The sequence below is a fragment of the Larus michahellis genome, chromosome 8 (genome assembly GCF_964199755.1).
Source record: "Larus michahellis chromosome 8, bLarMic1.1, whole genome shotgun sequence".
Classification (NCBI taxonomy): Eukaryota; Metazoa; Chordata; class Aves; order Charadriiformes; family Laridae; genus Larus; species Larus michahellis.
In genome coordinates this window covers 53,104,637-53,118,498 of record NC_133903.1, presented here as the reverse complement: position 1 = coordinate 53,118,498, position 13,862 = coordinate 53,104,637, and the positions used below count along the sequence as shown (strand labels likewise).

Sequence of the window (13,862 nt, the reverse complement as noted above, 5' to 3'; positions counted from 1 at the left end):
CAAAACTGAAAGTCACATCTAGATAACATTAATGCAACCTGTTGTAAAACAAACTGACAAAAAGCAAGCCTACAGAGCACAAAAGATGTTTAATAGTTTTTGGTTTGAAAGATTCAAAAAGAAATTAATACAGGTATGAAATGAAAACAGCATGGAAAGTGCAAACCTGAGATGTAATTTGCTACAATTAAGGTAAATGTGCCAATTTAAAATAAAATAAAATAAAATAATAAAATAAAATAATAAAATAAAATAAAATAAAATAAAATAAAATAAAATAAAATAAAATAAAATAAAATAAAATAAAATAAAATAAAATAAAATAAAATAAAATAAAATGAATTTGCAAGCATGCAATGGCCATCTATACTCTTATTAGGTTTGCTCTGAATTCTATTGCAAGCTCTGTCTGCTTCAGATAAATTTTAAATAGTGATATTTTATTGAATTAAACATGAAGGTGCTAATAAAGCTTGAGCTGTCACTACAATATCCCTTCTTTCATTTCTTAATGTCATGTTGATTCCATTTTCATGATGCTATATTAACTTTTAGCTGAAACTAAGCTTCCCCTATGTCTTGTGACACAAGGGGAAAAGAAGGTTGATTCCCTAGCTCATCTCTTTACTTATTGTAGCTAATTCACTGCACAAGTACTTGTTAAAAATCACTATTCTTTCCTTAATCTGGGTCTTCTAAAATCCCTAGTGAGCATATATTACTATTCTGTGTGCTATTATGCTATACATATTGAGCCAAAGAGTTTGCTACGCTGGGAACCGTAACAGCAGAAAATATACCTACAGGTAGACTACAGTGGGTCTAGATGCCTCTTCAGCATCTTCCATGTCACCCGGCAGCAGTCACAGAAGTCTCAGAAAGCACAACTTAATCCTGAGAGTCTTGTAAACCCAGAACTGCTCTTTAGGCAAGGAAAAAAAAACAAAACAAAACAAAACAAACAGGGAATGTTTCTACTGCACAGTAAAGGAGACTGTAGTTGTAAATGGGTGGGTTTGATCATAGGGGAATACTGTTGGAAGAGGAGACTCAAAAAGGCATAACATAGTATTATTCAAAGGATGAAGAGAAAAGTAGTACAGGGGACAAAGGAATCAAGATCATTACAAAGAATGACTGAAGAGCACGCAACTCTTGTAAAGGCTGTTGGTGGAGGTGTGCAATTCTCTCCAGCTGGACATCAGAACCAAACATTCACAGTATGAAAGCTATTATTAAAAAAAAAAAAACAAACGGATGCTGGTATAGTGAGTCAAGCTTGTGCTTTGTCCACAGAGCAGCTACGGCACAGGTAACAACCATATGGATTCATCTGCTGTGAGAAAAGGCATTCCTAGGGGAAAGAAAACCCATGCTGATGTGTTTTCATTGCTCCTGTGACCAAAGCTAGTTAAAAAAAAAAGCCTCTTTATGCAGTAAACACTTCTCTCCCCACAGTGCAGACTACAGGAGTAAGGAATAAAAGTGTTAGTTCCAGGAATGGGAATACAGATTCTGAAATGAAAGCTCCAGTTCAGATAAGACTGCACATGATTTGCAAAGCGATGGAAACTGAGGGGGCAGCTAGGTCATGCCTTTCCCCTGCTGCATGAATCACTCTTTGAATGGAAATTTGAGTAGGAAGACATAATGGCTTGGGAACAAAGAGAGCTGCTGGAATATCACAGGTGCAGCTGAGCAGGGAAGGATGTTTTGGGCTATGCCAAGGAAAGCAAACACCATGAATCTGGAGGAGTTGTCAGGACTTTGTGATTTAGGGAGCTATCCAAATCAACAAGAGTACTTCTCACGGACTCAAACAGACAGGAAAATAGTTGCGGTCCCGATTCAGTGCTCCAATTAATCAATTCCTTAACGCTAAAGCATAATTCAGAATTCAGAAAAAGATAGGAGGTGCTAATGTCCTACTTAGTTTCTGAGAGTCAAACTTACACACCACTGAGGCACTTCTCTAGATAGAAGTGTAATTATATACTTTGCTGAATTGGAACTAATGTGAGGTGCAGGAATCCAGATCCTGACAAACAAGAAGACACACACATTCTGTGGGACCTAAAACAGTCAGTCAAAGCCAGAGGATTCAAACAGAAGACAGGGGAAGCTGTCAGAACTGGAAAGAGGAGATAACGTGAAAGAATCAACTCTATGCCTCAAAACACCCTCTAGCAATGAGAAATACTGTGAAACTGAACAAAACATACTCACTAAATTACAGAATTGTAAACAGATTAAAACACAAATAAGAAAGAAACAATTACATGCCTATGATTTTCTAACGTTGCTATACTAGGAAAATGAATCTTTTTGATGTACAACAAACATAAACTGAATGCAACTAAAAATTCAAGATGATTTTAACTAGTTGATCAGGATGGAGTCAACTGAATGATAATAAAGGTAACCAGGAAAAAAAAAACCACAACTAAATGATTCCCTGTCTTCTTCCAGAAGAAGGAAGGAAAAAATACCAATTTTAAAAAAATGTGTTTACAAGCAAGCCCCTTGAGTAATTTGAATTGTCTAAAGACTAGGAAAGTGCTTTAGATAGATAGAACAGTGAAGATGAACTGGTGACAGATATCTGAACAGTAAGACAAGTAGAATTTAAGTGCAAGCTATATTTTAGCCATGTAAGATGAATAAATGAAATCAACTTACTAATTCTCTAAATATAGAATTCTAGACAAAGAAAAAGGAAGACAAGCTAAACCAACATGCTAGGCAATCTTTCTTGATCCTGAGTTGCCTGGCTTTTGTGTACCGCAGTGAACAATGCTACTGAAAAATTGAAAAGCAAAGAAGTAATGCAGGAATTACAGTCACCCAAGGGTCACAAATAAGCTTGCATGGAATTTTTTTTAAATGGTGCTAATTATTATCAGTCTTCTGTAGAACTATGGGAATAAAAAAGCTCTAAAGGACTCACAATGTAAAAGCCACCTTCCCAAGCTCAGAGAGCAGGGAATACAGGAACCATTTTCAACGTAAACAGAGAGACAAAGAAGAAACAAAGCTAGAATATTAAGGAAAAAGAAAATAAATAAAGTTTATGGAGGCCTGAAATGACAGTTGTGGAGAAGGCAACTGATGCAGGGAGTCTTCTCTGATGTATTACAAGCAACCTACCAGGAAGACCAATTAGACTCAGCCAAGCCCAACTGCTTCAATTCCCCTATAACAAGTCTAAAGAAGGAGTTAACTGAGCCCCTATTCACTACTATCTGCTCTCCCACTTGCAAGACCACAGTATCTTTTTGCTGCTGGCGATGTTACTGGAAACTAAAGCTTACCCTTGTTAACTCAGAAGACATACTGCATTTTTTATAGAGTAATTATAACATAACATAATTTAATTCTTACCGGAATAAAAAAATATGGATATTGTTTTACACACTGACTGAAATAAGTTTTAGATTTCTTCAAGTTCAGAAAAAAAACCCCAAACATCAGCTATGGAACTAAAATGAATGGATTTGAAAATTATTTTGACATAATAAATAAAATTTATATACACTTTACTGTAAATGGATTCCTCAGAGAGGGCAAAATTTCGAAGTGTGTGTGTGGAGACTTCATTAGCAAGACATTGTTTAGGTAAATGTCTGTACTATGTCTGATGCTTGACATCTAACTGTAACAACTTAATACATAACAGCAATTAAAACTGGTTTATGATGTGGCAAAACATCATTTCCTTTCAAAGTCACATTAGTCTCTAGTGATATCTACAGCATTCTATAATCAGTAAGAACAAAATTCAGAATAGTTTTTCACAAATTACATCTACAAAGCAAATTTGGCCAAGAGGCTTCTGTGGGAGATCTAGTGGCACTCCAGCATTCACCTTCTGGGAGTAATGCTGCCAGTAAGGTTAGTCCGATGAGTGCAGGGGGTGTAAGGAGGATCTTGGTCTTCAACAGTTAAAGAACTTCTACAAAGTTTTTCCTTCTGTAAGATTTCACTGACACAGTGTATGTTCCTGACTCAAAACCACAAGGGCTTGTTTGGTTTAAGATGGAAAAAAAATCTGCCCATTTTGGAGAAAAACCCTGGCCCTCTCTCCATTTGGTTCTGCTGATCCTTGAAGCTGCCTCAGCATTTAGTAACTTAATACTTTTACATCGTTTACATTTTATGCTAATGATATGAGGGCTAGCATTTTGCCATAACTGCTTGCTATTAGTGTTGGTCTGAAAGGACACATTTAAACCTCTGAAATTATAAGATAGAATTCATGACAGTGATACCACTTTAAGCCAATGAACTGGAAAATGGTATCTTCTTATTAGTGAAATCAGTATTAGCGTCCAGGTTTACTCAATAGATTAACAGGCAAATTAGTTCTTAAAATTAAATTAAGCTTGTGACAGTAAAGACTTCTGCAGAATAAATATGTATAGAAACAAGTAACTAGTAATACTCGTTACTTACACACAAACATTGAAATATTTCTTTTTTTGTACTTTGCATTATGAAAATTGCAGTAACTAAATATATATTTCATCATATCACCACTAACATTTTTTTCTGTTTGTTTCAATCCAACTTAAATTCTATTTGTTATGTTCTGAAACAAGAACATTAATTTTCCTTAGTTCTGTGAAGCTAAATTAGAAAGCTTTTTTCCCTTTTACCTCCACTACGTAGTTTCTCAGAAAACTACCTGGCAAGTAAGTCCATGAGAGAACTTTGGAAAAATACATAGATCTAATTATTCAAAAACCCCAATGGCAAAAAATGGTTTCTAAGTAGTTTGGTCACTCTTCTTAAACTTCACTAATATATGTATGGTAAACTGTAAAACAATCCTAATCCTCACTTTGGCTGAGTTACGTATGTTAAGCCTCGTTTCTACAGTTCAATGCAGATAGACAGCCTGCTCTGCCAGCATTTACAGACATCAGTGGCACTTTGCAGATGTGTATTATCCACTTACAACTACCCCAAGTTGGGAACCTCATGACAGTACACACTAATCTTTAGAAAAAAAGAACATTTTGCATTGCATGGGTGCAGCGTTTAGCACAATCTTCATTTGTTTATACTTGAGAAAACAGTACTGTAGTGTTCGGATAACATTGTGACTTGTATTGCAAATAGAATAAAATACCTGAATTATGGTGTCAGCTGTTGTATTACTGAGCATTTTGAAAGCATCCATGAACACGGGACAAGGCTAGGAGCTGTGCCTCCTGCGAGGTACCTCTTTCAAGCACAGGGCCTGGCACAGGACTCTGCAGGATGGTTACACATGAGTTACGCATGAGCTGCAGAGAGGGTAAGATGGGAGCCCTGTGTGCTCATCTGAGATGCAAAAGGTGAGACTGGACAGATCAGCTTTCCCCTCCCTCCAGCAGGCCCCTACTCAGGCCCCTGATGGTACAAGCTTTGTGTGTGCCAGTGCCACTCAGAGGATGGCACTACTTTAGGGAACACCTCATATTTAAATACCAGCCAGGGTAGAGATTCCTCAGCACCAGGAAGGCCCCAAGCCTACTCTCTACAGAACTATGACTAACACAAACAAGATCACTCAGCGCCAAAGCTCCCCTCTTCACTTCCCTAATTTACTGTAGTTAATCTTTAGGCAAAACTAAGCTCTACTTTTTGTCTCTCTTGCAGACATTCTGACTAGTCAGCTTCTCTTCCAGTCTTATAATAAGTCAAGTACACTCTAATCATTGTCATGAACACTTCTAACACTGCTGTTTCTCAATCCAGCTATACCCAAATATAGTTCAACCTCAGCCAGTGAGGCCACACTTAGATTTCTGGTTATCCAAAGCAAAGCTTTATTCCTGAGCCATGTTTATTAATGAGAATGTCTTGATTACCCAGATATATTTCTCCATCCCTCATGATGTTTAGATAATGATGTTGGCTTTATTATCTCTTACAGACTAGTTATTCTACAGCGAGATATGTTCCCAATAAACAGTTGGCATTACCACAAACAATTGTCTTAAATGAAACTGAAGCACACATTAGAAAACATAAAAATATCACGGTGAGTGAAACCGTGTTATTAATGTTTGGCTTTCCATCAATTTTATCAAGAAAATGCCCTAGGGAACATAAGAAGTTACTGTAAGTCATTCAGTTGCCTGACATGCCATTTCAGCAGAAGACAGCAAGCCCGGCTGCAGGCTGCAGGCTCACTGGGAAAGCCTCCGTGGAGAAATGGTGACCTCTGCAGGTTCCTCACTCCCATGGCCACATCACCTCACGTGTTCCTTTGACAACGTGCAAGGTGTTAGTTTGGGTTGCTTTCATCTTTGAGAAATTAAAATAGAGAAAATTAAATGTATATTTGATGATGACATAGCAATATAAAATAAGCTAGAAAACATGGGCACGTGTTAATTTAAGAAATAAACGTTCATCTTTGAGAAGTTAGAAAACAATACTTCAAAGGACAAAAACTTCAAAGCACTCTGTAACTTCAAAGCACTGCATGAACATTAATAAACACTTAGGACATGTCTGTGAGGTAGAAAAAAATTTCCTTTTTTAATGCTTGTGTAAACAGGGCACCGAGATTAAGTGATTTGCCCAAGGACACAAGTTAGTAGCAAAACTGAGATTGCATGTCAGAAATAACTGGCTCAAGCCTCCCAGCTACAGCTGGGTTAAACCAGTTCCCTATATGGACATGTATTCGGCAGAGGCCAAAATAGAGAACTTTCCTGTCAATAGTATCACCTGCCCTTTTTAAGGCCTGCTCTAAACTCTACCATGTCGTTTTTAGCTGATATCCTCCCACAAAGTCAGTGCCGAGTATACATAGGTCTATCTGAATTAAGGTAATCTTAGACATACAGAGTCCTACTTCTGCATTTAACAGTGATGTTAGAGCTTAAGTGGCCTATGTGAAGATTTTCAGTATTTCTATGTCATGTCTACTCACTACAGGCTTCTTGACAAAACACAATTAAAACACAATTAGCACACCTAATTAGCACACAGCGTGAAGTTCCTCTGATGACACTATTGAAGGTGAACCTGTACTAGTACCAATCAGAATGTTTTACTAAGTCCTTCTAGAGGAAAACATAAAATTTCCTCAATTCATATAAGCTGACCTGCTATATACGCATACTGCTGAACACAGAGATCCTTAAGGGCTATCTGACAAAGAAGACAGAAGCATTTTCTTTTCAAAATAACCTAATAAGGAACAGTCCTTGGATACCTGGAGCTAAAGAAGCCAGCAGAAATAAAGCTGACCTGTGAAATACTTAGCAAAAAAACCAAAACAAACTACTTTATGCCCCTTAGACAACAAATAAATGTAAAAGATAATACAGAAGGCCAAGGATTTGCCTCTTCCTCTCTCCAGCTTCTTTCTTTTCTTAGATCTTGAATAATACTAAGTTTTGCTATTCTTATTTTAAATTATGAACTTCATGGTGATCCTACGCATATATGGCCTCTTGCACTTAATTAAAGGAGGTGTGGAATCTTAATATATTTCCCTTCTTTAAAACATATATACATTGAATAGAGTTAATAAGTTAAAAAGACACAAACAAAAAGCATGATTCAAATAACTGATTATGAATCTCTTTTCTTCTCAACTGTTTGGGTTTTTATTCTTTTTTTGAAGTCATTGTTGGAACAAAGGCTTAATTCTAAAAGTAGTTAAAATACTAATTAAAAAATAAAGGCTTTTAAAACATAATTTCTAAAAATGAATCCATAAAACAAGCTTCCAAAATTTTCTTGTCAAATGCAATTCTTGTTTTAAGAATTTCCTCATAAGTCACACACATATAATGAAGAACATTTTTAAAAATATATGCATAACTATATTTTGAAGACAATGATTTGCATCTAGTAACAAGTAATTTGCTGCCTAGTATTTTCCCAAAACGAAGTCCCACAGTGACTCTGAAAGAGATGCTGCCTGCATATATTGTTCAAATGTTCCTCCTCAAGGCCAGTTAGGAGTACTGCAGCCTTTAATTTGTCCTGTTTACTAGTAAAATTACTGTATTCAGCACACTAGGAAACTACTGCCACACCATTAGACTCTTAAAGAATATAAAAATTTCTGGTTTAAAATTTTAAATGTTTCAGTTCTAAAAATGCTTGTGCTGTCTATGTTAACAATACTGCTCGGCACTCACATAACATTTTCCATTGCTAGAACTCAAAACTTTCCTGTGAGGGTAATCAAGTATTGCTATCTCTATTTTGCATGGAAATAATAATAATGATGACACAAAGGCCTCATTTCACCAAACTTTAAGTAAGGACCATCAATTTACTCAAGACACAGATAGATCTTCAGTACTTTGTTCTGTCAAATCTGAAGACTAAATAATTTGCAGATCACAGACGGAATCTTTAGCAGATTTGGGAACACAATTGAGACCTCCTGACTCCCTACAATAAACCATAGTTTTCCATGCTATGTGTTAACAATCATTAACTAAATGACAAAGGTTTTGCTGTTCTTGGTGTAGTGCCCTCCTTTGCATTTCAGAGGAATTACTGAGCTCTTAAATTGGCTGTCAAATTTGCTGACTTGGTAAATGGCTGGCTTTCAAAATATATATTAAAAGTCTTGCCTTTCCCAGCTATTTCTTCAATAAATCTTGTTTTTTAATAGAATAGGCTTTGCGATCTTGCTTATAAAGCTAAAGTCAACAGAAAAAAAATTTAAAATCTTATCAGTCACATTGTACATACTATTAAAGAAAATACATGCAAAGGCAGCAGGTCCAACAGAAAGGGCACTCACTGAACTAAGAAACAGATGGCAAATTTTCCCACTTGCTTAAATAAGGTCAAGCTTTCAGCTTTTCAGCTCATTTTACTTCAAGTTCCTACAGAACTCTGTAATCTCAATTTCTCTCTCAATTGGTTTCAAAATGTGTAGATGATTATTATTTTATGTCCTTCTCTCCATAAGGAATTTTAACACCAATAAGTTAAATTAATTACAGCTAGATTCAAAGGTCCTGCATCCATACTGAAGACTATGCATATTCACAGATTTGAAGCTCTATTTAATTATGCTTTAAATGTTGCATACTGAATCACACACCTTGATCCACCTCACGTAAAAGAATTAAATTCCAGACAGACTCCAGGTTACAGCAGGAATGACAAGCTAAATAGCCTTTAAGTTAAATATACCTTATAGACTGAAGTTGTAACTCATATTAGAAAGGCTGGATCACTTTTTATAACTAGCCACTTATACAGTTTATTTTTATCTCCGTCTTTATGTTTGTGTTTCATTACATTACAGGGCTTTCACCTACGTAGCTGGCAATGTGTACTCTTTCATTTAAGATCATACAAGGTATGTAATCATGGCAACAGTAACTACGCTGTGGATTTTCTTTTGTCATGTTTAATAGACTGGTCATTTTGGCACCTACAAAAAACAGCTTGGCGAGAGGAACAGAGGAACTCGATAAACAAATATCTTTTATTCAAATATTAGCTTCACAAAAGCATTTTTTTCTCCCTAGTTATGCGTGAAAAATCTGGAAGAAGTCATCCAAGTGGAATATCTTTATATATCACAGATTTTTGTTTTGTTATTAAACTTCACTTGTTGCTAAGGAAGAACAGAGAAGATCAAAGGACTTCTAACAACTAGAAAACCAAAGGTGAGGGAGTTTTGATTTCTTTCTCATTCTTTAAAGATTTATCACTGAACTACAACGGTTGCTGGTTCATAGTTCTATGAAAAGAATGTGTGAATGATGTGATCTTGCTTTGTTATTTCATATTTAACTTCAAACAATCGCTCAATTCACTTTTGGATTATCAACATGATCATGCATTCAACTAGCCTGTTTACAAATCCATACGCAATTGAAGTCCTAAGGACCAAAAAGCAAGAGCTAGTAGAAGGCATAAATGACCCAGACCATCTTCTGAACTGGCTGATAGACAATGGTATTTTTACCCCAGAAAAAAAGATGGTCATGAGTTTCTACAGGACACGAACAGAAAAGAACTCTCGAGTTTTAGACATACTAATTTCTCAAGGTGAACGAGCCTGCAGGCTCTTTTTTTATCCATGTCTAAAGCAAGTGGAGCCAAAACTTTACAGCAAGATGAGAAAATATGTCACTGAAGTAAATGAAAGCATTGGAGATGCTAGAAGACAATTGGTAGGGTATTTACTTGAAAAAGACACAGTTTGGTTTGAAAATAGCACTGAAAAGCACCAGGAAAAAAAAGACAGTCCTAGGAGAAAAAAACAAGAACGAGCTATTAAGAGGAAAGAAAAAGAAACTCAACTTTCAAGAGCAGCAAAACCTAAAAAAGATCATTCTCACGTTGGCATTTTTGATGCAGTCGCTAAAGGCTATCTTTCTGAGTTCGAGAAAACATTGAAAGATAATGATATTAATGCAGTAAACTCTTCAAGTGAAACACTCCTGCATGTTGCAGCCGATAATGGACATCTAGCAATTATGGAATATTTGATCAGCAAAGGTGCAAAGATAGACGTGAAGGACGAGAAAGGAAGAACACCCCTGCACAAGGCTGCTGAGAAAGGCCATGGTGACACAGTGAAAGTGCTTCTCCGATGTGGTGCTTATATATACAGTTTGGATACGGAACGGAAGACACCGCTTCATTTGGCCGCACAGAATAACCACAGTCACATATTGAAGATGCTTCTGAAAGAAGAGGCGAGAAGCTACAGGAACCAGCACAACTTTTTGCACATGGCAGCTCTTAAAGATGAGAGCAGTCTGGCAAAAATGCTTTTAAAGGCTGGTGCCTCCATTGATGGAAAGAATGAAAGGGGACAGACTGCTCTCGGTTATGCTGTTTCTCGAGGGTCTGAAAATACTGCGAAAGTACTGCTAGAAGCCGGAGCCAGTGTTGATTCCAACATGGCCGAAAGAGCCTTCAATGGCAACCACCCATCCATCTTCAAAATACTGCTAGAATATTCTAAAGATTTGTCGTCTGACATAATGGAGTCAGCTCTTTTTAGAGCTGTACAGAAAAATCTGCATGGTATTGTAGCAGCTTTAATTGACAGAGGTACAGATATAAATGCGTACAATGAAATGCAGTACACTCCTTTACTCTTGGCGTGTGAAACAGGCAAAGCTGAATCAGCAGAAGTTCTAATCAAAAAGGGAGCAAACTTCGGAATAAAGACTCCTGCTTCAGACACAGCTTTGCACTTGGCAGTTCAAGCTGGCGCTGCTTCCATCACAAATCTGCTCCTGCGTGATGGGATGGAAGTTAACCTTGTGAACCAAGCCGATGAAACCCCACTCCATGTTGCTGCACTTCATAATAAAGGCGCATTAGTTGGCCTTTTAGTTAATGCTGGAGCCAAAATTAATGCTGTCACTAAAGAGTTTGTTACTCCCCTGCACATTGCAAGTCAAAGAGGTTACACTGATGTTGCCCAAGAGCTGCTGCGCCACAAAGCCAATGTTGATGTTAAGGACAAGCAGTCAAAATCCCCTTTACATTTTGCTGCTGAAAGGGGAGACAGAACAATGGTGGAGATGCTTCTAAAGGCTAACGCTGACCCCAACATGCAAGACAAGGAGAAAAAGACTCCCCTGCACACTGCAGCTGTGAGAGGACATCTCAGCATCGTGAAGGTTCTGTTAGCTAAAAAAGGAAGACTTGGAGCTAAGGACATGAATGGATGTACTCCAATGCACTATGCAGCCATCAAAGGAGACACAGAGATTGTAAAAATCCTTCTGACATCAGGGAAAAATAAAAATATTGATGATAGAAACATTTGGAGAAAGACCGCACTGCATATTGCAGCAGAATATGGACACAGCAACTTGATACATCTGTTACTGAGCTACGGGGCAGCCATTAATGCCTTAGACAGCAGCAAGGATACTCCACTGCATTGTGCGTGCAAGGCTGGTCATTTTAATGCTGCATTTTCCCTTGTAAACTGGTCACGAGGAGAAAAAGCAAACTTACTAGCTGCTAATAGTCTCAAAAAGACCCCATTGCAAGTAGCAGAATTTAATAAAACAGAAAATCAGGCTCAAATTGTAACACTTTTGAAAAAGAAAATGTTAATAACAAAATGAAGATGTTAAGCAAAAAAATCTAAATTTAAATGTAGAATGCTCTTTTAATGTAATTTGGATAGCGCTGTTGCCTAGAATGATCGAGGATTATGTTAGGGCAGGCAGAATTAAGTCAGCAATCAAAGGTGGCCAAGGATAAAAAGGATCTTACAGACGCTGTTAAACTCCTAAGCACTGATTAGTCTTCTGCTTCTCTCACAAATCTCATACTTGGAACATATTTAAAAAACACCAGTCTTAAATACATTGTGTATGACCTCCTCTGGCATAAATTAAGACTTTAAAAAAAAAGAAGATAAAAAATAACCTTTCATATATCTGTGAATATTAGTATGTATGAATAGCTTAGCTAAACATTGCTCGGGAAAATCACATTTTTAAAAAGCCATCTATTATGAATAAGGAAACATCTGTATTCTCAAGGATATACAGCACAGAGATGTTGGAGTAGATAATGCTAGTTTTGTTTAGCTTAGGCGGACCTAACTGCAGAGCACTGCCAAAAGAGACTGATCTGCCCTCCCTTTCAGTGCAGTCATGCATGCCTGCTCCAGGTTGTATGTGTGAGCTGATCCAACTTATTCCACGGCTACAACTGAACGTGGGGAGACACAGGGAAGCAAACAGCTGAACGGCACTGGCTCTCCTGAGGATAATGTAATATTAGCTTGGTTTATGCCAATTACAGTATTGCTCTGAGCTAACTGGAGATCAGAAGGCATCTCACTGCAAATTTACTAGTATGGGGTTGCTCTACTTTAGAGTTACTAGACTCGTTCCCCGCGGTAATAAATCATATGACGAGGCTGGGTACGAACCAATCAGAGGAGCAGGCTGTGCCCAAAACTTTGCTAACACAATGATGCTGTTTTCAGGACACTATTATGGACACTGACATTCAATATTGGACTGGACCTGCTTTAGACATTTCTATATTATAGCCTATGACATGGTATTGACAAATTCCAAGACTGTAACAATTATTTTCTTTCTGTCTTTCTCCACACCATACGTCTAGATTTTGCATTTTTAAGTAGTGACAATGAAAACAATCATATTTTCCGTTTATTAATTTCACTTTTAAATCAATTCCAGCACAAAGATGAAATGTTCAGAATAAAAAGCTTGCAACAGTTTATTGGTTCAAAATATTTGCAGGGTCACCTCTTAAAACAGAAACACTTTCTTGAGTCGATGGAAGGTTCTCTGTGGTCATTTTCTACATAATGAGAATCAACCCTCATGGTTCTTCACACTTCCCTTCAGTATATGACTAGAAGCCCAATCACCATGAAGGGCCAAATACTTCTTGTGAAGCAAAACACAGATTTAAGAATATACGGGAATAAACCTGTCATTTTTACAGCCACGTTACAACACTTTAACTTGACTCGCACAACACCCTGCTGCTGTCATCTTTTAAATGAAAAGACACGACTGCATGCTCGGGAGTACACAGACAGAGGTTAGCAAAACCGACATCTGCAGGACGATGCACCGAAATAGCATCCTTCTTCGGCCAGCGCATCGCACTTCAGCGGGCCCGGCTTCACCCGGGCCAGCTCGCAAACCGCCGTTAGCCCAGCGCGCTTCAGCAGCCGCCAGCGAGGAAAAGCGAATCGCCAGGCGCGTTTCCATCCACCCTGAGACACGGCCTCCCCCCTCGGAGCACTCCCAGCCCCACAGGGAGCGGGGCGGCCTGGAGGAGCAGCAGCCACAGGGACTCGCGGCCTGTGAGGGCTGCGACCTCCGCGGCCCGCTCCGTCCCCCTCACACCAGTGC

The 13,862-nt window shown here is 37.9% G+C and overlaps 2 protein-coding genes across 21 annotated transcripts in view; one reads left to right on the top strand and one right to left on the bottom strand.

The window, feature by feature from the left end:
- Positions 1-13,862, bottom strand: part of FGGY (FGGY carbohydrate kinase domain containing) — a 327,883-nt gene that overhangs the window by 313,763 nt on the left and 258 nt on the right. The window lies entirely within an intron of this gene.
- On the top strand, positions 9,813-12,190 carry LOC141747056 (CARD- and ANK-domain containing inflammasome adapter protein-like). Its single transcript, XM_074596610.1, has one exon. It carries the CDS (start codon positions 9,813-9,815, stop codon positions 12,078-12,080), a length of 2,268 nt encoding a protein of 755 aa, XP_074452711.1. The 3' UTR covers positions 12,081-12,190.